Consider the following 24,930-nt stretch of genomic DNA (forward strand, 5'->3'; position numbering starts at 1 on the left):
GCGAGGCCTCGCCAATGGTGCTGGTGACTTTTGGGAGCCAGGAGAATGGGGTCTCAGCCCGGTCGCCCATATTTAAATGAGCGAACCCGATTTGGGCCTCTCCTGTGGTGCTCCTGGCGCAACAAGATCGGCAGCGGGCACAACGCGGTGGGAAAACCGTGCCCTATGTTCAGTGGTAGGTGGGAGAGTCAGCGTGATTCCCACTGAGTGGCGGGATGGCTGATTAACCCAGCACTCATTCCTGCCTGGTGAATCCTATCAGACTTTCGGGGAGATAGAGTAGCACAGCAGATAAAGTAGCACAGCAAATAGAGTAGCACAGCAGAGAGAGTAGTACAGCAGAGAGAGTAGCACAGCAAATAGAGTAGCACAGCAAATAGAGTAGCACAGCAGAGAGAATAGTACAGCAGAGAGAGTAGTACAGCAGATAAAGTAGCACAGCAGATAGAGTAGCACAGCAGATAGAGTAGTACAGCAGATAAAGTAGCAAAGCAGATAGAGTAGCACAGCAAATAGAGTAGCACAGCAAATAGAGTAGCACAGCAAATAGAGTAGCACAGCAGATGGAGTAGCACAACAAATAGAGTAGCACAGCAGAGAGAGTAGCACAGCAGAGAGAGTAGTACAGCAGATAAAGTAGCACAGCAGATGGAGTAGTACAGCAAATAGAGTAGCACAGCAGAGAGAGTAGCACAGCAGAGAGAGTAGCACAGCAGAGAGAGTAGCACAGCAGAGAGAGTAGCACAGCAGATAGAGTAGCACAGCAGATAGAGTAGCACAGCAGATGGAGTAGCACAGCAGAGAGAGTAGCACAGCAGAGAGAGTAGCACAGCAGAGAGAGTAGCACAGCAGAGAAAGTAGCACAGCAGAGAGAGTAGCACAGCAGAGAGATTAGCACAGCAGATAGAGTAGCACAGCAGATGGAGTAGCACAGCAGAGAGAGTAGTACAGCAAATATAGTAGCACAGCAGATGGAATAGCACAGCAGAGAGAGTAGCACAGCAGAGAGAGTAGCACAGAAGAGAGAGCACAGCAGAGAGAGGAGCACAGCAGAGAGAGTAGCACAGCAGATAAAGTAGCACAGCAGATGGAGTAGTACAGCAGAGAGAGTAGCACAGCAGAGAGAGTAGTCCAGCAGAGAGAGTAGTCCAGCAGAGAGAGCACAACAGAGAGTAGCACAGCAGAGAGAGTAGTACAGCAGATAGAGTAGCACAGCAGATAAAGTAGCACAGCAGAGAGAGTAGCACAGCAGAGAGAGTAGTACAGCAGAGAGAGTAGTACAGCAGAGAGAGTAGCACAGCAGAGAGAGTAGCACAGCAGAGAGAGTAGCACAGCAGAGCGAGTAGCCCAGCAGAGAGAGCAATACAGCAGATAGAGTAGCACAGCAGATAAAGTAGCACAGCAGATAGAGTAGCAAAGCAGATAAAGTAGCACAGCAGATAGAGTAGCACAGCAAATAGAGTAGCACAGCAAATAGAGTAGCACAGCAGATGGAGTAGCACAGCAAATAGAGTAGCACAGCAGAGAGAGTAGCACAGCAGATAAAGTAGCACAGCAGAGAGAGTAGTACAGCAGAGAGAGTAGCACAGCAGATAAAGTAGCACAGCAGATGGAGTAGCACAGCAGATGGAGTAGCACAGCAAATAGAGTAGCACAGCAGAGAGAGTAGCACAGCAGAGAGAGTAGCACAGCAGAGAGAGTAGCACAGCAGATAAAGTAGCACAGCAGAGAGAGTAGCCCAGCAGAGAGAGCACAACAGAGAGTAGCACAGCAGAGAGAGTAGTACAGCAGATAGAGTAGCACAGCAGATAAAGTAGCACAGCAGATAGAGTAGCACAGCAGAGAGAGTAGCACAGCAGAGAGAGTAGCACAGAAGAGAGAGCACAGCAGAGAGAGTAGCACAGCAGAGAGAGTAGCACAGCAGAGAGAGTAGCACAGCAGAGAGAGTAGCACAGCAGATAAAGTAGCACAGCAGATGGAGTAGTACAGCAGAGAGAGTAGCACAGCAGAGAGAGTAGCCCAGCAGAGAGAGCACAACAGAGAGTAGCACAGCAGAGAGAGTAGTACAGCAGATAGAGTAGCACAGCAGATAAAGTAGCACAGCAGATAGAGTAGCACAGCAAATAGAGTAGCACAGCAGATGGAGTAGTACAGCAGAGAGAGTAGCACAGCAGAGAGAGTAGCCCAGCAGAGAGAGCACAACAGAGAGTAGCACAGCAGAGAGAGTAGTACAGCAGATAGAGTAGCACAGCAGATAAAGTAGCACAGCAGATAGAGTAGCACAGCAAATAGAGTAGCACAGCAGATGGAGTAGCACAGCAAATAAAGTAGCACAGCAGAGAGAGTAGCACAGCAGATAAAGTAGCACAGCAGAGAGAGTAGCACAGCAGATAGAGTAGCACAGCAGATAAAGTAGCACAGCAGATGGAGTAGTACAGCAAATAGAGTAGCACAGCAGAGAGAGTAGCACAGCAGATAAAGTAGCACAGCAGAGAGAGTAGCACAGCAGAGGGAGTAGCACAGCAGATAAAGTAGCACAGCAGATGGAGTAGCACAGCAAATAGAGTAGCACAGCAGAGAGAGTAGCACAGCAGATAAAGTAGCACAGCAGAGAGAGTAGCACAGCAGAGAGAGTAGCACAGCAGAGAGAGTAGCACAGCAGAGAGATTAGCACAGCAGATAGAGTAGCACAGCAGATGGAATAGCACAGCAGAGAGAGTAGCACAGCAGAGAGAGTAGCACAGAAGAGAGAGCACAGCAGAGAGAAGCACAGCAGAGAGAGTAGCACAGCAGAGAGAGTAGCACAGCAGATAAAGTAGCACAGCAGATGGAGTAGTACAGCAGAGAGAGTAGCACAGCAGAGAGAGTAGCACAGCAGAGAGAGTAGCACAGCAGAGAGAGTAGCCCAGCAGAGAGTAGCACAGCAGAGAGATTAGCACAGCAGAGAGAGTAGCACAGCAGATAGAGTAGCACAGCAGATAAAGTAGCACAGTAGATGGAGTAGCACAGCAGAGCGAGTAGCACAGCAGAGCGAGTAGCACAGCAGAGAGAGCACAGCAGAGAGAGTAGTACAGCAGATAGAGTAGTACAGCAGATAGAGTAGCACAGCAGAGAGAGTAGCACAGCAGAAAGAGTAGTACAACAGATGCAATAGCACAGCACTCACTCTTTTCAGGTGAAGTTCTCAATTTATTTCCAGAAACAATGTTGATAGTGTTGAAGTCTTGGTAGGTGTCCCAGAAAGTCCCCCAATGTTGGACAGAAGTCCCTTTCATATCTCCAGAAACAAGTGAGAACTAAAGATGCTAAAACTTTTAAACAACACTCCAAATTCTCTACTATGATTTTAAAAAAAATCTCCAATCAGTTGTCACTGTTAGGAGAGGGCATTAAGTGCAATGCTTCCAAATCTCACACAGCCTCCTCATTGAACACAGGAAGACAATTTAAGCGTCGGTCAGCCACTTTAAAAATATATATATTTATTAAAGTTTTTAACACAATTTTTCACCTTTACAAACAATAACCCCCCCCTCATAACAAAATAACAAGAAATCGCACAAAGCAAGATATATACATGGTAAAACGATATGTTACATAGCTTTGTACACTGGCTCTCTCCCGCACGTGCCAGTTTCCCAAATCCTTCATGTTTTCTCTTGCTCATCCACCCGCCCCCCCAGGCAAGCCCCCATTCCCCCACCCCCCTCACAGGATGTCCCCCTCCCCCCCTGGGTTGCTGCTGCTGCTGACCGACCTTCCTCTAACGCTCCGCGAGATAGTCTAGGAACGGTTGCCACCGCCTGGAGAACCCCTGCGCAGACCCTCTCAAGGCAAACTTAATCCTCTCCAACTTTATGAACCCAGCCATATCATTTATCCAGGCCTCCAGGCTGGGGGGCTTCGCCTCCTTCCACATTAGCAAGATCCTTCGCCGGGCTACTAGGGACGCAAAGGCCAGAATGCCGGCCTCTTTCGCCTCCTGCACTCCCGGCTCGTCCACTACTCCAAATATTGCTAGCCCCCAGCTTGGCTTGACCCGGACTTTCACCACCTTAGATATTGTTCCCGCCACTCCTCTCCAGAACCCCTCCAGTGTCAGGCATGACCAAAACATATGGACATGGTTCGCCGGGCTCCCTGAGCACCTTCCACATCTGTCCTCTACCCCAAAGAACCTACTCAACCTCGCCCCCGTCAAGTGCGCTCTGTGAACCACCTTAAATTGTATCAGGCTGAGCCTGGCACACGAAGAGGAGGAGTTAACCCTACCCAGGGCATCAGCCCACAGACCTTCCTAAATCTCCTCCCCCAGCTCCTCCTTCCATTTATCCTTCAGCTCTTCTACCAGCGCTTCCCCCTCTTCTTTCATCTCCTGGTATATTGCCGACACCTTGCCCTCCCCGACCCATACACCCGAGATCACCCTGTCTTGAATTTCTTGTGCCGGGAGCAACGGGAATTCCCTCACCTGTCGCCTCACAAACGCCCTCACCTTCATATATCTAAAAGCATTTCCCAGGGGTATCTCAAACTTCTCCTCCAATGCCCCTAGGCTCGCAAACGTCCCGTCAATGAACAGGTCCCCCATTCTTCTAATCCCCACCCGATGCCAGCTCTGAAACCCCGCGTCCAACCTCCCCGGGACAAACCGGTGGTTACCCCTGATCGAGGACCACACCGAGGCTCCCATTGCACCCCTGTGCCGTCTCCACTGGCCCCAGATCCTCAGCGTTGCCGCCACCACCGGGCTCGTGGTATACTTTGACGGCGAGAGCGGCAGCGGTGCCGTCACCAACGCCCCCAGGCTCGTTCCTTCCATGCCGCCCCCTCTCCCTCCATCACCCACTTGCGGATCATCGCCACATTTGCTGCCCAGTAGTAGCTCCCTAGGTTTGGCAGTGCCAACTCTCCTCGGTCCCTACTGCGTTCCAGAAACCCTCTCCTTACCCTCGGGGTCCTATTCGCCCACACAAACCCCATAATACTCCTACCTACTCTCTTAAAAAAGGCCTTGGTGATCACGATGGGAAGGCTCTGAAACAAAAAAAGAAACCTTGAAAGGACCACCATTTTGACTGACTGCACTCTACCCGCTAGCAAGAGCGGTAACATGTCCCATCTTTTGAAGTCCTCCTCCATTTGCTCCACCAACCTCGTCAGATTCAGTTTATGTAGGGCCCCCCCAACTCCTGGCTATCTGGATCCCAGGTACCAAAAGCTCCCCTCCGCCCTCCTCAGCGGTAGATCGCCTATCCCCCTTTCTTGGTCCCCTGCCTGTAATACAGAGAGCTCACTCTTCCCTACATTGAGCTTATAGCCCGAAAACTCCTCAAACTCCCTTAGAGTCTGCATGACATCCACCATCCCCTCCATTGGATCCGCCACATACAGCAACAGGTCATCCGCATAAAACGACACCCGATGCTCTTCTCCCCCTCGGACCACCCCCCTCCATTTCCTAGAATCCCTCAATGACATGGCCAAGGGTTCAATCGCCAATGCAAACAACAGGGGGGACAGGGGGCACCCCTGCCTCGTCCCTCGGTACAGCCGAAAGTACTCCGACCTCCACCGGTTCGTCACTACACTCGCCACCGGGGCTCTGTAAAGGAGCTTAACCCAACTGATAAACCCTCCCCCGAACCCAAACCTACGCAGCACTTCCCAGAGGTACTCCCACTCTACTCGGTCAAAGGCCTTCTCCGCGTCCATAGCTGCCACTATCTCCGCCTCTCCCTCCTCCGATGGCATCATTATCACGTTTAAGAGCCGCCGCACATTGGTGTTTAGTTGCCTGCCCTTTACAAATCCCGTCTCGTCCTCGTGGATTACCCCCGGGACACAGTCCTCGATCCTCATAGCCAGCACTTTTGCCAGCAACTTAGCATCCACATTGAGGAGTGAGATCGGTCTGTACAATCCACATTGCAGTGGATCCTTGTCCCGCTTTAGGATCAAAGAAATCGTCGCCTCCGACATTGTCGGGGGCAGGGGCCCCTCCTCTCTTGCCTCATTAAAGGTCCTCACTAGTAGCGGGGCCAACAGGTCTACGTACTTCCTGTAGAACTCCACCGGGAACCCGTCCAGTCCCGGGGCCTTCCCCGCCTGCATGCTCCCCAAACCCTTGCTCAGCTCCTCCAACCCAATTGGTGCCCCCAAACCAGCCACCTCTTGCTCCTCCACCCTCGGGAATCTCAGTTGGTCTAGGAATCGTCTCATCCCCTCTTCCCCCGCTGGGGGCTGGGATCTGTACAGCTCTTCATAGAAGGCCTTGAATACCTCGTTTATTTTCGTCGCACTCCGCACCGTGGCTCCCCTTCCATCCTTGACTCTCCCTATTTCCCTCGCTGCCATCCTCTTATGGAGCTGGTGTGCCAGCATCCAACTCGCTTTTTCCCCATACTGGTAGGTCGCCCCCTGCGCCTTCCTCCACTGTGCCTCTGCCTTCCCTGTGGTCAACAGATCAAACGCGGTCTGGAGACGTCGTCTTTCCCCAAGTAATCTCTCCTCAGGGGCCTCTGCGTATCTCCTGTCCACTCTTAAAATCTCCCCCACTAACCTCTCCCTTTCCACGCCCTCTGTCTTCTCTCTATGAGCCCTGATGGAGATGAACTCTCCCCTGATCACCGCCTTCAACGCCTCCCATACCACCCCCACCCGCACCTCCCCATTGTCGTTGGCCTCCAAGTACCTTTCGATGCAACCCCTCACCTTCCCACACACCACCTCATCTGCCAGCAGTCCCACATCCAGCCGCCACAGCGGGTGTTGGTCCCTCTCCTCTCCCAGCTCCAGTTCCACCCAGTGCGGGGCGTGATCCGAAACGGCTATGGCCGAATACTCCGTTCCCTCCACCCTCGGGATGAGCGCCCTGCCCAGGAAATCTATCCGGGAGTAGGCTTTGTGCATGTGGGAGAAAAAAGAAAATTCCCAGGCCTGCGGCCTAGCAAACCTCCATGGGTCCACTCCCCCCATCTGATCCATAAACCCCCTAAGCACCCTGGCCGCCACCGGCCTCTTTCCAGTCCTTGATCTGGAGCGGTCCAGCGCTGGGTCCAACACCGTATTGAAGTCCCCACCCATTATCAGGCCTCCTACCTCCAGGTCCGGAATGCGCCCCAACATGCGCTTCATGAATCCAGCATCATCCCAGTTCGGGGCGTATACATTTACCAGCACCACCCACGTCCCCTGCAACTTACCGCTCACCATCACATATCGCCCTCCGTTATCCACTACGATAGTCTTGGCCTCAAATGACACCCGCTTCCCCACCAATATTGCCACCCCTCTATTCTTCGCGTCCAGCCCCAAATGGAATACCTGTCCTATCCATCCCTTTCTTAACCTGACCTGGTCCGCCACCTTCAGATGTGTCTCTTGGAGCATGACCACGTCTGCCTTCAGTCCCTTTAAGTGCGCGAACACTCGGGCCCTCTTCACCAGCCCGTTCAGGCCCCTCACGTTCCACGCTATCAGCCGGATTGGAGGGGCTCTCACCCCCCCCCACCCCCACCCCCCACCCTCCAGTCCCCCAGCCGGGAGGCCCCCGCCCCGACCACCTCTTCTGTGTCCCATTCCCTTTCGGCCAGTGCAGCAGCAACCCTTCCCCCCCCCCGCCCCGTCTAGCATTTTTGCTCCCCCCATATCACTCCCGTAAGTCAGCTGACACCTGCTGACCCCGGCTTCCCCCGCCGTCCCATTGACCTCCCCGTGTGGGAGTGTCCCAATCAGTGTGCGTTCCTCCATTCCCCTTCCCGCCTTTCTTCCCTAGCGCGGGAAAAACCCCGCGCTTTCCGAAGCCTACCCCGCCCCCTCTGGCGCAGCTCCTGTCGCGGCCTTGTCTCTCTCCCCCAGCCCATATAACATTTCCTGCGCGTGATTGACCCCCTATGTACAACAGCCATCACACATCAAACATCCCTCCCCACCCTCACAAACCCTCAGTTTGAGTCCAACTTTTCTGTTTGTACGAAGGTCCACGCCTCTTCAGGCGTTTCGAAATAATAATGTTGATCCTTGTGTGTGACCCACAGTCGCGCTGGCTGCAGCATTCCGAATTTCACTCCTTTCCGGTGCAACACCGCCTTGGCCCGGTTGAAACCCGCTCTCCTCTTTGCAACCTCTGTGCTCCAGTCCGGGTATATTCGGATCTCTGCATTGTCCCACTTACTGCTCCGCTCCTTCTTGGCCCATTTCAGGACCCTCTCTCTGTCCGTGAACCGGTGAAACCTCACCACCATCGCCCTTGGCGGCTCGTTTGCCTTGAGCGTCCTCGCCAGCACCCGGTGTGCCCATTCCAGCTCAGCGGCCTCGAAGGGGCCTCCGCGCCCATCATCGCCCAGAGCATCGTGCTCACATATGCCCCGGCATCGGCCCCCTCCACTCCTTCAGGGAGACCCAGAATCCACAGGTTCTTTCTCCTCGACCTGTTCTCCAGGTCTACGAATCTTCCCGCCCACCTCTTGTGCAGCGCCTCGTGCTCCTCCAGTCTCACCGCCAGGCCCAAGATCTCGTCCTCATTCTCATTGACTTTTTTCTGCACCTCCTGGATCTTTACCTCGTGGGCCTTCTGGGTTATCCCTAGTCCTTCAATTGCCGACAACATAGGCGCCAGCATCTCCTTCCGCAGCTCCTCGAAGCAGCGCTTGATGACCTCCTCCAGCTCCGGCCCGCACTCCGCTTTGTGCCCGGCCGCCGCCATTTTGCTTTTCTTCCCTCGCTTCTCCCGCTGCTCCAATGCCGCTTTTTTGGCCGTTTCACTTCTGGTCCGGTCCATAATAGTTGAAGGGGGACCTCGCTCTTCCCTTCCCCACGGGTTGTCTTCAAAAAAATTTCCGTTGGGGCTCCTCTAAAGAGCCCGAAAGTCCGTGATAGCGGGAGCTGCCGAATCGTGCGGCATAGCTCCGCATAGCCGCAACCGGAAGTCGTCGGTCAGCCCCTTAATGATCCTCCAAGCAGCTGTTCCTTGTGCAAGCATGAACGCATTTACCAAGATGGCATCTTAGTGATGAACACCGGCTAAACCAATGTCTCCGCTTAAGGCCCAATCTTGGCCACATCACAATTATTACCCATTTTCATGCTGTTGCAGGAAAATAATCTTGCAGAAGCAAACAGATGTCCCGCAATGGAACACAAAATATCGCAGCAATAGTTGCAGCTGCAATTTCTTTCTTTAATATTAACGATTGGCCTGAATTTTCATGGAAAGGGTCTCCAGATGAGACAACATGGTGCCAAAGCTCCAATTGCAGGAGTCCGCCCCAGAATCTGGGGTCCACCATTTTCGCCGGGGGTTGGGCTGCAGTTGGCATATCCATGGTTCACGGAGGCACCTGACACTAAAAGTTGCAGCTGCCTTCAAACAGATGCAATTTTCATTAGTAGTTCAAGAAAATTACCCCTGTGCCTTATAAAGCTGCCAGAGATATCTGGCAACCCTCTTTGATAGGTTTTGGGACTCATTTTGAAGGGCCCTAAAGGTGAACGAACGTACCCTTTGAGAAAGGTAAGGCATCCTTTGAGAGAGGCAAGGTACCCTTTTGGATAGGTAACAACAGACATGAATGTGTGCAAAAAGTGGATAAGCCTTGTGGAACTGTCAAGACTTCCAGGCATTCAAATCTCATGCACTATACATTTCTTTTAAAAACTGTCTGAAGTATAAGAAAAATCAGTTCTCGCAACTTCACACTATCTGTTCACAAAAGCCTGAGGGTTATCATCATAGGATTAGTGCTGCATAATTGATTCCACAACATATCATCATCACAGTGGGAAGCTTGTCAGTTCGCAGTTTTATTGACAACTCCAAATGGTTATAAAGACTTTGATGTGGGGCTATAAATGCAAATGTGTTTTTTCATTTGAATTAGGTACTTGAATGAAATATAAGTAATTGAAGGAATTTAACTGTATTGAATGGGCTTTTATTAATTGGTGTTTTTTGTTAAATAAAGCCTGCAATAGACACATAGAACTTTATTTAATTTAATCTCAGCATGGTTCCTGAGGTGTGCCCATGGTGGATACTGGGTGATTTGGCATGGAAGGGAAAAGGGTAGTGCATTGGGGGGAGGGGGGCGGGGCATGGGTTAACATGAGTTAGACCCAAGTTGCCATAGGTGGTATGTAGGGCAATGGGTGTGGGCATAGGTTGGCAAGAGAGGGTATCAGGGTCCATGGGGGATGGGTAGGGTGCACAGATGGGGCACAGTGAGTGTGTAGGGGAGGTGAGGGGTGAGAGCTAATTTCTGTTTGAACTGCTTTTCTTACGGGTCCCAGGACACCGAAGAAGGCCTTTCACACAGGCCAGTTCCATACCTGGCAGCAGCTCTAAGCTGCCTCTGTGGAATCAGGAATTTTCCTGACTCTGTGCTCCCGACCAGAGAGTGAAAATTCAGTGCAGAATGGCACTAAGAGCAGAGAAGGATACGGTCGCACACTTACTAATAGCCAGGGTTAGCCTATAATGTAGGATGTCAACAAAAGTGACGTGGATGAAAAACCAGAAATAATCACAAACTAAGTGCAGTTATTTATTAAATTCAGTCTTTGGCTAATGAGTTTAGCAGTCACAAAGTTACAGTAGGAGGTTACAGTATGGGTTAATTTGAAGATACAGCAATGAGTGCACACTCCTCTGAATCACAAGATTCTGGGTTCAAGACCACTCCATGGCACATAGATCAAGGCTGGCAGCCAGTGCAGTACTGAGGGAGTGCTGCACAGTCAGAGGTGCCATCTTTCAAATGAACTGGCATGATTATGAAGAAGAGTATCAAAGGTATCCTGCCCAATATTTATCCCTCAAGCAACAATCAATAAAAATATATTATCTGGTCATTATCACCTTGCTGCTGGTGGAGTTCCTGTGCAGCAATTGATTACTATTTTTCCTGTATTGCATGTGACTACACTTCAAAAGTACTTTATTGGCTGTAAAGCAGTTTGAGATGTCCGGTGGTCACGAAAAATGCAACATAAACGCAAATCTTTCTTTTCTTTGCGCTCTCGTTAAGTCATCAACCTTTTGATGTGAAAATGGATCACTTAGGGATGGGTTCACCTGCAGCTTTGCAAGAGAATGCACTGAGCTAAGATTAACCATGGGCATCATCAGCTGCTGTCACAAAACTGGTCCTTAAGGAGAAAAAACTCATTCTGAGAACCATCCATTGTAACTGAGAAAGCGCTAAGCCGCCACCTAGTGGGAGTCTTGGGACAACAAAGAAAATTATCAGTTGGACTTTGAGTGTGAAACATTGATGATGTACATCACTGATACTACATAGCAACAGGACAGAGGGTTAGTTAATGTGATAGACCGTCACTGTTATTTTGGAGTAATTAAAGAATAATTTTCCCACGATGTTTATGTGGTGTTTTTAACGTGGATAAACCTCCCAAAGCACTTTAGGGAGTTGTAACTTTTTAGAAAAATGTTCTGAACTGCAAGGTTGTTAGGAGGGGGCGACTAATAGCTTGATATAGGAGGCGGATTTTAAGGTGCACCTTAAAGGAGGAGGAGGGAGGCGGAAAATCCCACCCAGAGCTTTTAGGTGGGGAGGGAGGGGGTAATTCTTCCCCCTTTGAAATCTACCCCCACATTTGAGTGTAGACAGTGAAAATGTGCAGTCTAATTGAGTTAATAACTGAACATCACCCTGTCCTCAATTAACGCCTCCACACGGAGGCTGATTTTTCCCGCCCACTAGACGTTTGCTGAAACCCTAACCACGGATCAACTTATTTACATAGGACCAGTCCATCTTCAATGTACACCTGCCGCTGACAAGACTGTGGATGTATAAAGTAGAGTGGCAATGCAGCTGCTGCTGAACATCTAAGGTGCCATGCAGCAGCGGGAATGTCTTTTGGCTTTGGACCCTTCAGGCTTGCTGTTCAAATGAAGCATTTAGCAGGTTTCCAGGCTCCAAGGTTCCTGGGGAAGCTAAATAAATATAGGCCTTTGTGGCCTCCCTCGCTTTATTCCACTGTTAGTTAGCACTGCTGCCTCACAGCCCCAGGAACCCAGATTTAATTCTGGACTTGGGTGACTGTGTGGAGTCTGCACGTTCTCCCCGTGTCTGCATGGGTTTCCTCCGGGTGCTCCGGTTTCCACCCACAATCCAAAGATGTGCAGGTTAGGCGGATTGGCCACAATAAATTGCCCCTTAGTGTGCAGGGATTTGCAGATTAGGTGGGGTTACAGGGATGGGATGGGGGAATGGGCCTAGATAGGTGCTCTTTCAGAGGGGGTGTGCAGACTCGATGGGCAAATGGCCTCCTTCTGCGTTGAAGGGATTCTGTGGTTCGAAGAGCAATCAGGGATGGGCAAAAAAATGCTGGCCTTGCCAGTGACTCCCACAACACACAAATGAATAAAAGAGACAGTGAAATCAGCTCAAATCTGTAAACATTCTTTACAGATGTGTGTAACAGTAATAAATGTGATTCACATGTACTCTGCCATAAGGCAGGTCCTTGGCTCATTGTCTGTTGATGTTCACCCTGAGCCATTTTCTTTGCTGTTTTTGTTGGCGCTGCCTTCCACTCTCTAGGGACAGGGCAAGAAAACAGGCCCTAAGCAAATCACAGAATTGTTACGGAGCAGAAGGAGGCCAATGGCCCATCGTGTCTGCACCGACTCTCCAAACGGGCATCGTGTCTGCACCGACTCTCCAAACGGGCATCGTGTCTGCACCGACTCTCCAAACGGGCATCGTGTCTGCACCGACTCTCCAAACGGGCATGGTGTCTGCACCGACTCTCCAAACGGGCATCGTGTCTGCACCGACTCTCCAAACGGGCATCGTGTCTGCACCGACTCTCCAAACGGGCATCGTGTCTGCACCGACTCTCCAAACGGGCATCGTGTCTGCACCGACTCTCCAAACGGGCATCGTGTCTGCACCGACTCTCTAAACGGGCATCGTGTCTGCACCGACTCTCCAAACGGGCATCGTGACTTAGTGCCATTCTCCTGCCCTTTCCCCCATACCCTTGCACATTGTTTCTATTCAAGTAATCATCTAATTCCCTCCTGAATGCCTCGCTTGAATCTGCCTCCGCCACCCTTCCAGGCAGTGCATTCCAGACCCGGATCACTCGCTGTGTGAAAACGATTTTTCCTCACATCATATTTCCTTCTTTTGCAAATCACTTTAAATCAGCAGCCTCTCGTTCTTGATCCTTTTATGAGCGGGAACCGTATCTCCTCTATTCCGTCCAGCCCCCTCATGATTTTGAACATCTCTATCAAACCTCAGCAGGAATTGAAGCTGCACTGTTGATCAAGAAGGCATACGGCATGCTTGCCTTCATTGGCCGGGGCATTGAGTATAAGAATTGGCAAGTCATGTCGCAGCTGTATAGAACCTTAGTTAGGCCACACTTGGAGTATAGTGTTCAATTCTGGTCGCCACACTACCAGAAGGATGTGGAGGCTTTAGAGAGGGTGCAGAAGAGATTCATCAGGATGTTGCCTGGTATGGAGGGCATTAGCTATGAGGAGCGGTTGAATAACCTTGGTTTGTCCTCACTGGAACGACGGAGGTTGAGGGGCGACCTGATAGAGGTCTACAAATTTATGAGGGGCATAGACAGAGTGGATAGTCAGAGGCTTTTCCCTAGGGTAGAGGGGTCAATTACTAGGGGGCATAGGTTTAAGGTGCGAGGGGCAGTACGAGGAGATGTACGAGGCAGGTTTTTTACACAGAGGTTAGTGGGTGCCTGGAACTCGCTGCCGGAGGAGGTGGTGGAAGCAGGGGGCGATAGTGACATTTAAGGAGCATCTTGACAAATACATGAATAGGATGGGAATAGAGGGATACGGATCCAGGAAGTGTAGAAGATTTTAGTTTAGACGGGCAACATGGTCGGCACAGGCTTGGAGGGCCGAAGGGCCTGTTACTGTGCTGTACTTTTCTTTGTTCTTTGTTCTTCTTTGTTCTATCTCGTTCTGAACTACACGCCAACCACCTGAGCCAACTAGCCCCCAATGATTGCACAGACTCGTGGAAATTAATTTCTCAGAACCATACAGCAGAAAATGCTCAGCATGTTTCTGGAACAATTATTTACACCATTTTAATGAACAATGCAAATGAGTAATATAAAACACACAATTTGAAATGTTCTGGTGGGGCTGGATGGTTTGGTTAAGATTTTGAAGGCAAGCAGCCAAAGACTGGTATTAAAGGAATCCACTAAATAACCCCCATAGTAACAAATTTATCCAGCGACGTGAACACGGAATTTGGCTGGCATTCCAATGCAGGACTGAGCGAGTGCTGCATTCTGAGATGAAGCACTAAAATGAACTCTTGTCTGCCATGCAGGGGGATATAAAAGATCCTGGGAGGGATTCTCCATCCGTTCATGGCAGCGGGATTCTCCCGTACCATGGCAGCGAATGGGAGATTTAGCGGAGTGTTTAGCCCTCAACTAACATCCTTACAACAGGGTGTATGGTCATTATCACATTCGTGGGAGTTTCCTCTGTACTGATTGACACAAAAATAAAAGCAAAATACTGCAGGTGCTGGAAATTTGAAATGCAAACAGAAAATGCTGGGAAAACTCAGCAGGCCCACCAGCATCTGTGGAGAGAGAAACAGAGTTAATGTTTTGAGTCCAATATGACTCTGCGTTAGAACTGGAGAGAGGTAGAAATGTGTAGGGCTTTATGCTGTTTAAAAAGGGGGGCAGGAAAGGGCAGGTGGAACTAAAATAGGTCAGGTTGGAGGGCAGGTGAGATTAAATGACAAAAAGGCCATGGAACACAAGACGAAGGGGAGTGGTAATGATAGTATTAACTGAGACAAAAGCTTTGGCCCAGAGCGGTTGTTAATAGCAGAATAAAGGTCAGCACTGCCTGAAAGCAAAATAGCAGAATGTGTTAATAGCAGGGAAAGATCAGTGCTGTCTGAAAGCATTGTAGCCATCTGGGATGGCCACTTCCCGATTACAAAATGGACACTTTGCAAAGATTGCAGGGAAAATGGACAATACTGAGAAAACAAGCAGGTTTAGGGTTTGTCTGTTGATTAGAGCCGCAGCTCCCAGACAAGACCAAAATTGCAAACCCATTAGCATACTAATGGGCCATCTCCGGGGCAAAAGAGTAACATTTAAGTAAACGATACTAAGGCAGACATCCCGGCGCCAGAGGAGACTAGAACAAAGCAGGCCAACGGCCACCTAGGACATGCCCAGCCATCAGGGCACGGTCCCCTTTATGGGAGAAAATCGATAGGAACAATCAAGGAACGGCCCAATTAATTGGGGCCAAGTTCAAGGCCCACCCAAAAGCGCACAAAGCCCCTTTTGGGTATAAGAAGGATCCCCCAAGAGAGAATCGCTCTCTGGGCTCCGGCTCTCACCGAGGAGAGACCTGTCCAAAAGCTGCACCAGAACAAGTAAGTCCAAGGTCAATGCTCGCTACCAGACAGCCGACCTTAGCTGCTATCCCGTACCAGTTCCACCCCAGCAGCCTCAGAACCCAACAACGGCCATTGTTCCTCTGACTGAGTGGGCGCCCGAAGCTAAGTATAGGCTTTAGCAGTGGTGATAGTTTAGTCTGTAGTATTTGTGCATGATTATATTTAACTGTATGTGTAAATAAATAAGCATTTGACTTTGGACTAACTAACTGGTGTATCGAGTCTTTGATCAGTGTTCGGTTTGAACCTTGTGGCGGTATCGAAAGATACCTGGTGACTCTAGAGCAAACATAATTAGAATTAAGGAAGGCAACCATATTGACCGCCATATTCAGAGCCAACAAAAGAGAAAAACATTTAGCAACAGCATGAGAATAATATATAGACTGTGTGTGTGTGTGTGTGTGTGTGTGTGTGTGTGTGTGTGGGGGGGGGGGGGGGGGGGAGGGGGTATTCAAAATGGACGAGAGAGTTCATGGCCCAAAGCTGTTGAACTCAGTGTTGCCCAGAAGGCTGTAGAGTGTCGAATGGGACGTTGAGATGCCGTTCCCCCAGCTTCTATTGGGCCATTGGGCTTCACTGGAACATTATAGCAGGCCGAGGACAGAACTGTGAGCATTTTCCCACCAAACAGCAGCAGGGAAATAACAACTGTGGGTGTTTGTGGGAAAATATGTGGGTTGACTTCTCCCTATTCACCCTTCACCAACTCACGAAGTGATAAATCATAGAATCATAGATTATCATAGAATTTACAGTGCAGAAGGAGGCCATTCGGCCCATCGAGTCTGCACCGGCTCTTGGAAAGAGCACCCTACCCAAGGTCAATACCGCCACCCTATCCCCATAACCCAATAACCCCACCCAACACTAAGGGCAATTTTGGACACTAAGGGCAATTTAGCACGGCCAATCCACCTAACCTGCACATCTTTGGACTGTGGGAGGAAACCGGAGCACCCGGAGGAAACCCACGCACGCACGGGGAGGATGTGCAGACTCCGCACAGACAGTGACCCAAGCTGGAATCGAACCTGGGACCCTGGAGCTGTGAAGCAATTGTGCTATCCACAAGGCTACCGTGCTGTTACTGTCACTCACTGAGATTGTGTATTTCCTCCCACCTACTTTCTAAAATGTTGAATATGCTTCATTTATTAGTACACCATGATTATCAAAGGGTACCTGCTCTCAATGGCAGCTCGGAATTCCTGTTGGCTGATAACGTTCCTTCCAAGTTTGTCAATTTTGCTGTAATTTACAAAGAACAAATTCAGTGAGATTGTCAAAGACTTTTAAATTTGAATTATCTTTTAAAATTATCACTCTTAGATATATCAAAGAATTATTTCCAGTGCAAATACAGTGAACGATTACATTCGAACACACTTACCAATTATGCTGTTTCGTGGAAGATTTTCTGTTCGGTGATATGCAAATTGGGATTTGAGCAGAAACCTAAACTATTTCTTCATTTCAGAAAGTTAGTGCAATCTTAAGCACAACGTCCATTCATTCTACTAATTGTGCCCAGGCGTTAACTCTACCCCAATATCTCTTTTATCCTTTCATGGGAGGTGGGCATCATTGGCAAAGCCAGTGTTTGTTGTCCATGAACTAAGGTAATTTCAGAGGGCACCTAATAGTCACCAATATTGTACTAGAGTGTACTAGAATGATTGGGAGTAGGTTGATTTGATCTTAGTTTCAGACTTGTTCGGTACAACATCGTGGGCCGAAGGGCCTGGACTGTGCTGTACAGTTCTATGTTCATATTGCTGTGGGTCTGGTGTCCACGTGTACGCCAGACCAGCTGTGGGCAGCAGATTTCCAAAGGGCATCAGTGAATCAAATAGGTTTTTACAACCATTGGCAATGTCTTCATGGTCACCATTACTGATGCTAGTTTTCAATTCTAAATGTGTTAATTGAATCTAAGTTCCACCATCTGCTGTGGTGGGACCCAAGCCCATGTCACCAGACCCTTAACATAGGTCTCTGGATTACTAGTCCAATTACAGTACCACTACACCACTGTCTCCCACAAATACACATTACAACCATTGAAAGGTCATATAAGTGCACACATTCTGGGTAGCAGGAATGTAATATAAGAGGCACATACTTGTAAGGAAGTTGGGTTTGCAGTTGGCATGAGACCTGGTCAAACGTTTTTGAGATTATGGGTGGCACAGTGGCACCGTGGTTAGCACTAGTACCAGGGACCCGGGTTTGATTCCGGCCTTGGCTGACTGTGTGGAGTTTCCACATTCTCCCTGCATCTGCATGGGTTCCTCCGGTTTCCCCCCCACAGTCCAAAAACTTCAGGTTAGGCGGATTGGCTATGCAAAATTGCCCCTTAGTATCCAAAGATGTGTAGGTTGGGTGTGATTACGGAGATAAGGTAGGGAAGATGCCTGGGTGGGGTTCTCTTTTATAGGGTCAGTGCAGACCCAATGGGCCGAATGGCCTCCTTCTGTATGGTCGGGATTCTTTGATTTTATGAAGGAAAACAAACAAATTTGATTCTAGCCTCTTGTTCCATTCCACCGAGCTAACAGCTCAGAGGCACAGGGTGGAAATGAGGAGATAGCGAAGCAAATTGAGGTGGATTCTTGCTGCTCTGAAGATTATGGAGTTGTGAAATCATGTTATAAGTGATGTAAATAAAAGTAGGACCAGGGAGAAGAGCCAGTTCTTTGTGTTTCTGGAAAGGAAGAGGGTGAAGAGATACAATAAGGTGGGTGTATGGCATTGTGATCAAACAAAAAGGGACATGTTTGTTGGGCTCAATGCTGGTTACATGTTGCTAATATTCTTGGGTTCTTAACTTTGGCAATCGTCTTTCCTGCTATTTGCATGTCCAATTATAGATGAGGCCAGTTCTATTTCAATTCTTTATGTCTGTGCCAGAAACATTTTTTAGAATGCAAGATATGGAACAAAATACATTGGACAATGTGGCCATCTCTGTGCTGAAAATTCTAGGTAAATAAATGGATTAACTAAAACGTTTGAAGTATGACAGGTTGACAGTAACACACAGGCCAGATTTTAGTGCATTCTGCTGGAATGGGCAGATGGTAGGTAGGCCTGGAGAATCACATCTGAATCTCAAGTGGTGTTGAAAACTGTCCTGCTGGGATCTAAGGGGGGCTCAGGGCTTAAACAATACTTAAAAATATATAATTTAGAGCACCCAATTAATTTTTTCCAATTAAGGGGCAATTTAGCATGGCAAATTCACCTACCTTGCACATTTTAGGGTTGTGGGGGCGAAACCCACGCAAACATGGGGAGATGTGCAAACTCCACACGGACTGTGACCCAGAGCCGGGATCGAACCTGGGACCTCAGCGCATGAGGCAGCAGTGCTAACCACTGCACCACCGTGCTGCCCCACGGCTTAACCAATACTTACATCGTTGTGTCTCCCGTGGCTCCAGAAATCCACCCAGTGGGTTTTGTCAGTGGTCTACCTTGGGGTCCTTTATTCACAGGCACACATTGCCCATGGAAAGACACCCCCTGACCTTGCATCTGATCGCCCTTGCCACCGCCTCGCTGTCAACACGCTCCCTGCGACCCCCATCCCGCCCCACTTATCTCTCTTCAGCAATCCAGCAACGGTCCCTGGAGCAGGCCCCAATGCAGTGTTGGGTAACCTGCGGCCTGGTGGCCACATGCAGCCCATCAGGGTTCTGAGTGTAGCCCATGAGACATTGTGTTGGCTGTTGCCCACGTGCAAAGTTGCCACATTCCACTGGTTTCCACCCGTGTAGCTCTTTTCCTACCGGTATGACTGAAGTGATATGCAAGTAAACAAGGGCAAGTGAAGTGAGGTGCATGTGGATTGCTCACAACATTGAGTGTGAGAGCCATGCGCTCCCTCTGTGTCCAAGCAAGCATACATTTATTTTTTTACCACTTGAAGTTAATGATAATTCTATTAATAAATGAATGATTAAACATTTTCTGTAACTTCTGAAATATTCGGCGGGGGACAGCACGGTGGTGCAGTGGCTAGCACTGCTGCTTCACAGCGCTGAGGACCTGGGTATGATCTGGCCCCGGGTCACTGTCCATGTGGAGTTTGCACATTCTCTCCGTGCTATGTGGGACTCACTCCCAAAATCCAATAGACGTGCATGCTAAGTTTCTCCTTAATTGGAAACATTTTTGAAAAATGTGGGCAGCACGGTAGCATTGTGGATAGCATGGGGGTGGGGTGGGTGGGGTGGGGGGGGGTGGAGGGGGAGGGGGTGGAGGGGGTGGGGGGTCTTTTTGGTTCCAATTACATTATTGCTTTGCATGCTAATTAGAAAAAAAGCGAGCAAAGAAAATGGAAACTGCATTGTACAGCTGTCAAAATAACCGTAGGAGGTTGTGATTTAAATAAAATTAACAAACCTATCATGGCTCGGACCATGGTTTGATGGTAGCGTCGGTGCTACGACCAAGAAAGCACAACAACACTTATACTTCCCCAGGAAACTAAGGAAATTCTTCATGTCCCCATTGACTCTTACCAATTTTTACAGATGCACCAATAGAAAGCATCTTATCTGGCTGCATCACAGCCTGGTATGACAACTGCTCGGCCCAAGACGGTAAGAAGTTACAGAGTCGTGAGCACAGTCCAGTCCATCACGTGAACCTGCCTCCCATCCATTGACTCTGTCTACACCTCCTACTGCCTTGGGAAAGCGGGCAGCATGAAAAAAAACGCGGGAAGGCAGCAAAATAATACTCCAAATACTGAAGTGTGAAGCTTAGACAGAATATATTTTATCAGCTGCAAGTCAGTGCAGTGAAAATGATGTGGAGTTGGTGATATGTTGCCTAGAAATGGTAACATTTAATGTCGGGGGAGACAGTTATGAGTGGTAATGTCACTGGACTCGTAATCCAGAGGCCCAGGTTATTGCTTTGGGTGCATGGGTTCAAGTCCCACCACAGCTGCTGATGAAATTTAAATGAATAAATCTGGAATTAAATTCCAATAAAGACCCATCTGGTTCACTAGTGTCCTTAGTGAACATGGAGAAGGAAATCTCCCATCCTTACCTGGGCTGGCCCACCTGTGACTCCAGATCCGCAGCAATGTGGTTGACTCTTAGCTGCTCTGAGTTTAATGGCAATTAGGGATGGGCAACAAAAGCTGGCTTTGTCAGCAACAGTCAAATCTCACGAAAGAAAAAATGTGTCACATGTATTGACGCACTAATCTACACCTTCTGTCCAGAAGCAAAGCTCCTTTAAAGTCCTTCATTCCCTACTACTACACCACCAGCCCCCCCAGTAAATAGTTGCGCAAAATTGAACCATCGATATTGGCCAGTAGGTCCAAAACCTCCACTTCTGCAGGTAAAAGGGCTCGATTAGTTTTCAGTGGAATGTAGACAATTCGGTACTTACTGAAAGGTGGCTAGAAGTGCCAGGAAGTCTGACTGAAAGAGACTTGTTAATTTTGCTTCAATTGCAGTTACTGTGGACCCCAGGCTGACACTCCCTTCACAGTTGAACCTAGAAACAAAGAATATAGTTTAAACAACAAACAGTTCCAGTAATAAAGTAGCAAAACTGCTTATTCATTCCATTAAAAATGTTATGCACATGCGTGTGTATGTGCTTGTGTGTGCAAGTACTGTGTGTGTGCATGTATCTATATGTGTATGTGTGCACATGTGCATGCGTGTGTAGGTTCACCTTGAATATTCACCCGTCACCAAATGGCTAATGGAATTTTCATTATAGCAGCCAGTTTTAACTGTATTCCTGATCCAGACATATCTGAGTATGAGTATTTTCTAGGTTGTGTGCCATACAAGTATGAATATTTCTCCACATTTGGAAGAAAAAACAATATTTTCATTATCCACTGAGGCCAGTTTCTGAAATCCTTCCTGCAGAATTAGTACTGGGATATTCTAGGCCTAAATGGGAGACCTCTGGTGATCCTATGTTTGGTACAGCTCATTGTCAGTGACGCCAATAAACGTGATGAGAGTGATCTACTCTGTAGCCAAAGCTCACTATCCATCATACCCCGGAGTTGGTCTGTCATTCTAACACTATGTGATGATTGGAGAAATAGAGTCAATGTCAGTCATTGACTGTAACGTGCCTCGGGATGTTCTGGGATTGTTTAAATGTACGTTCTTTCTTTCTGAAAGAAAGACTTTACAGTCAATGATGTACACTTGTGAATAACCACTGTTGTAATGTAGGAAATGGGGCTGTCAAATTGTGCACAAGCAGCAATGAGGTCATGATCAGTAAATCTGTTTCTTAAGTGATGTTGATTAGGGGATAAATATTGGCCAAAGACGACAACTCTTCTTCAAATGGTATCTTTTACATGCACCTGAGGATGAAAATGGGGCCTTGGTCTAATATATCACCTGGACGATGACACTACTGAGACTGCAGCAGCTGCTCAGTAATGAAGTGTAAAGTGAAACCTGCATATTTGTGCAGAACCACACTGCAGCCTGCACGTGGTAGGACCACCATGAGATGCATTTGAATGCCAGCCAATGTTTAAGTCGGTGCAGACTCGATGGGCTGAATGGCCTCCTTCTGCATTGTAAGGATTCAATGATGTCTCATGTGAAATTGGGGGGGGGGATATCTAAATCCTATTAAGGCCACTAACTCTCTCTGGAGATCTCAGAATGAGATCTGCTCCTCGCACCCCTGCCAGACACGTCAACTTGAATGGATTTACAAAACGCCTATCTTCCAGCGACAACCGATGATCCCCCACCCCGTCACGCTGTGACGTCACGCTGGGGGGAATCACTACGGCTCTCCAGCGGTCAAGATGACAATATCGGGGGTGCAGAGGCCAGTGTAGCTCCCAGATGGCCAGACCATGGCATCCTGGCAGTGCTAACCTAGCACCGTTGGTGGGGGTAGAGGCCTTCCCAACATGTGGAAATGCCAGCAATGATGTTGGGAGCACTAAAGCCTGATGCCTTCACTTTCACACTGAGATCGGGTCGCCAGACCACTTTGGAGCCAGGCCTGCCGGCTCTATGAGGCCCCGTCCCAACAGAATGATGGCGTAATACATGCAGCCCTTGCGTTTTTTGACAACGTATCAGTAGGTCTGGGAGAAAACCCGGCTGTTTCTCGCCGGTTTTCAGTCAGAACCTGTCACTCTGTCATTTATTGGGAACATTTATTGTCTACCTGTCTGGGTAAATGCAATGATACTATTTGAAGACGAGTTTCTCAAATTATCTGCCCAATCAAAAACATGATTATCTGGTCGTTCATTTTTTCTTTGTGCAATCTTGCTTTGTGATAAATGGTCACTGCCCGTTCCTAGATAACAACAGTGGCTGTACTTCGAAAGGAATTCACTACTTGTTAAGCGCTTTGGAAAATTATAAGGATGCGATAAGATGTTATATAAATATAAATGCAATTGGTTGGATATATGCCACTCATTGGTGGGAGCGAATTAGCATTTGCTGACAAAATCCAACACAGGCTGGGCACTCCTATGTTTATCTACTTAACTGGAGTGGCTCTATTCCAATTTATGTTGCCTCCCACCTGACTCTCCACCCACTTTAAAATAAGTGAAAGAATGTTTTATACAGCTACAGCTCCTATCTCAAAGATTGTATAACTCCTTGTTTTCACAAACCAAGGCTTTTTTTGCCAGTCAGATTTTTTAAATAGTTGACTTTCTTTAGTTTTCTAGATTTGGGAGAGTGGAGAAGCTAACAGAATAGAATTATGATCTGGTAAAGCTGAATAATAACAATGCTGCGACAGAGAACCCACTAACTTGTGCTTCGGGTTGTTCAATATTTTATGTGGAATTCCCTTCTCGCTTCTGTCCTGGAAGTTTCGAAGAAAGTCAATGTATTTGATCCCAGTTTTGCTGTTTTCAAGATTGCACCGTGCCAAAAAAAGGTTAAAATGCTCATCTTTCAGGTGTAGGCCAAAGGTTGCCAGGACAGACAGAAAGTCTCTGTGTAATACCTGGTAATTAAGATAGAGGAAAAGACATTGTCAATTTTTTTTTTTTTAAATGGGGCTTAAAATAATTTTAAAACCACTGAATTGTAAATGTCACAGATCCCATACTCAAGACAAATGATACAGAGTGATAGTCGTACCTCCCAAACCACAACCTGTACCACCCAGGATGACAAGGGCAGCAGATCCACGGGAACGCCACTACCTGCAAATTCCCATCCAAGTCACACACCACCCTGCCTTGGACCTTTATCACCGTTCCTTCATTGTCACTGGGTCAAAATCCTGGAACTCCCTCCCTAACAGCATTATGGGTGCACCGACACCATGTGGACTGCAGCGGTTCAAGAAGGTGGCTCATCACCACCTTCCTCAAGGGCAGTTGGAGATGGGCAATAATTGATGGTCTAGCCAGCAACCCCCCACATCCTGTGAAAGAATAAAAAATCATATGCAGAAACCTTCACTGGATATATTGTATCTAATAGTTTGGCAATGGTGCTCAGTTTTACTGCGGTGTTAACCTGCCCTTTAAGAACGCGAGCAGGTTCTGCCTATTGATTCTTAAAGTTTTTACCCTTGTTCCAGTTACGAAGCTGTCTGCACAGAGTTCACTTATAAAACAATTGTCAGCCTGAGGAAGCAGCTTCTGCTCAGGTTTCAGCCGGAAAAGTTTACACTATCCTCTCTCCGACCCAGGAAAAGTGTGAAGGAATATTGGTATAATTAGGTGGCATAGAGAATAATTGGGTAGAATTCGGATCAGCTGCAAATCCACTCTAAATGTTTCTTACCTTGCCTGTTCCCTCCGGGTCATATTTTTCAAATTCTTCTTTCATGAGGTTATAGCCTTCCCTGAACTTGTCTTTGAGCCATTTTTCAATATGAAGAGAAGCTTTCCTCTCGTGTTCTGCTTTGGTCAGAGTCCGAGTCAGTCCTGGAGAGGACAATAATGACCAGTTTAAAATAGCTGCATAGCTCTCGTGGCCTCTCTCCAACTATATGTTGTGGGGAAATTTGGTTGATTTTCTGGGGGGTTTTCACACTGGCGACTATGCCCTCTGGAGAATCATAACTTGGCCACCAGGACTGAATAGTCTGCGATTCGCGCTTCTGTTGGGGACACTATTTGTGGAGCAATTCAGGACATGCACAGAGGCCAGCACTTTGCCAGCCCAAATTTAGAGCAATTTCCGGCCCAGCGGGCCTCTAAACACAGGGACCAGAGTTAGCGCCAAAGCCCCTAACAGCTGGAGCTGTTTTTAAGCGCTCCACTTACCACACACTCACTGCAGCCTCCAAAGTGGCTCAGAGAAGACCTGCCCCCCGAGGTCAGGAGTCCAAAGTGGACCCACAGCTCCATGCCAGTGAGGAGCAGAGGAACACACTCTTCCCCAGGATTGGCTGCAGACACAAGACTGCCCTCCTGTACACCACCTGTTGGGACGGGGCCTCATAGAGCCGGCAGGCCTGGCTCTAA

At 48.4% G+C, this 24,930-nt stretch overlaps 1 protein-coding gene across 1 annotated transcript in view; it reads right to left on the reverse strand.

Moving 5' to 3' along the window:
* LOC140429965 (EF-hand calcium-binding domain-containing protein 6) overlaps nucleotides 1–24,930 on the reverse strand; it is a 168,524-nt gene that overhangs the window by 88,932 nt on the left and 54,662 nt on the right. The window contains exons 8-11 of the mRNA XM_072517552.1: nucleotides 24,245–24,387; nucleotides 23,257–23,453; nucleotides 20,871–20,978; nucleotides 16,638–16,703 (exon numbers count right to left, since the gene is read on the reverse strand). Of these exons, the coding sequence (XP_072373653.1) occupies nucleotides 16,638–16,703; nucleotides 20,871–20,978; nucleotides 23,257–23,453; nucleotides 24,245–24,387 (514 nt within the window). The remainder of the gene's footprint in view (nucleotides 1–16,637; nucleotides 16,704–20,870; nucleotides 20,979–23,256; nucleotides 23,454–24,244; nucleotides 24,388–24,930) is intronic.

The sequence above is a fragment of the Scyliorhinus torazame genome, chromosome 9, assembly GCF_047496885.1.
Source record: "Scyliorhinus torazame isolate Kashiwa2021f chromosome 9, sScyTor2.1, whole genome shotgun sequence".
NCBI classification, from domain to species: Eukaryota; Metazoa; Chordata; class Chondrichthyes; order Carcharhiniformes; family Scyliorhinidae; genus Scyliorhinus; species Scyliorhinus torazame.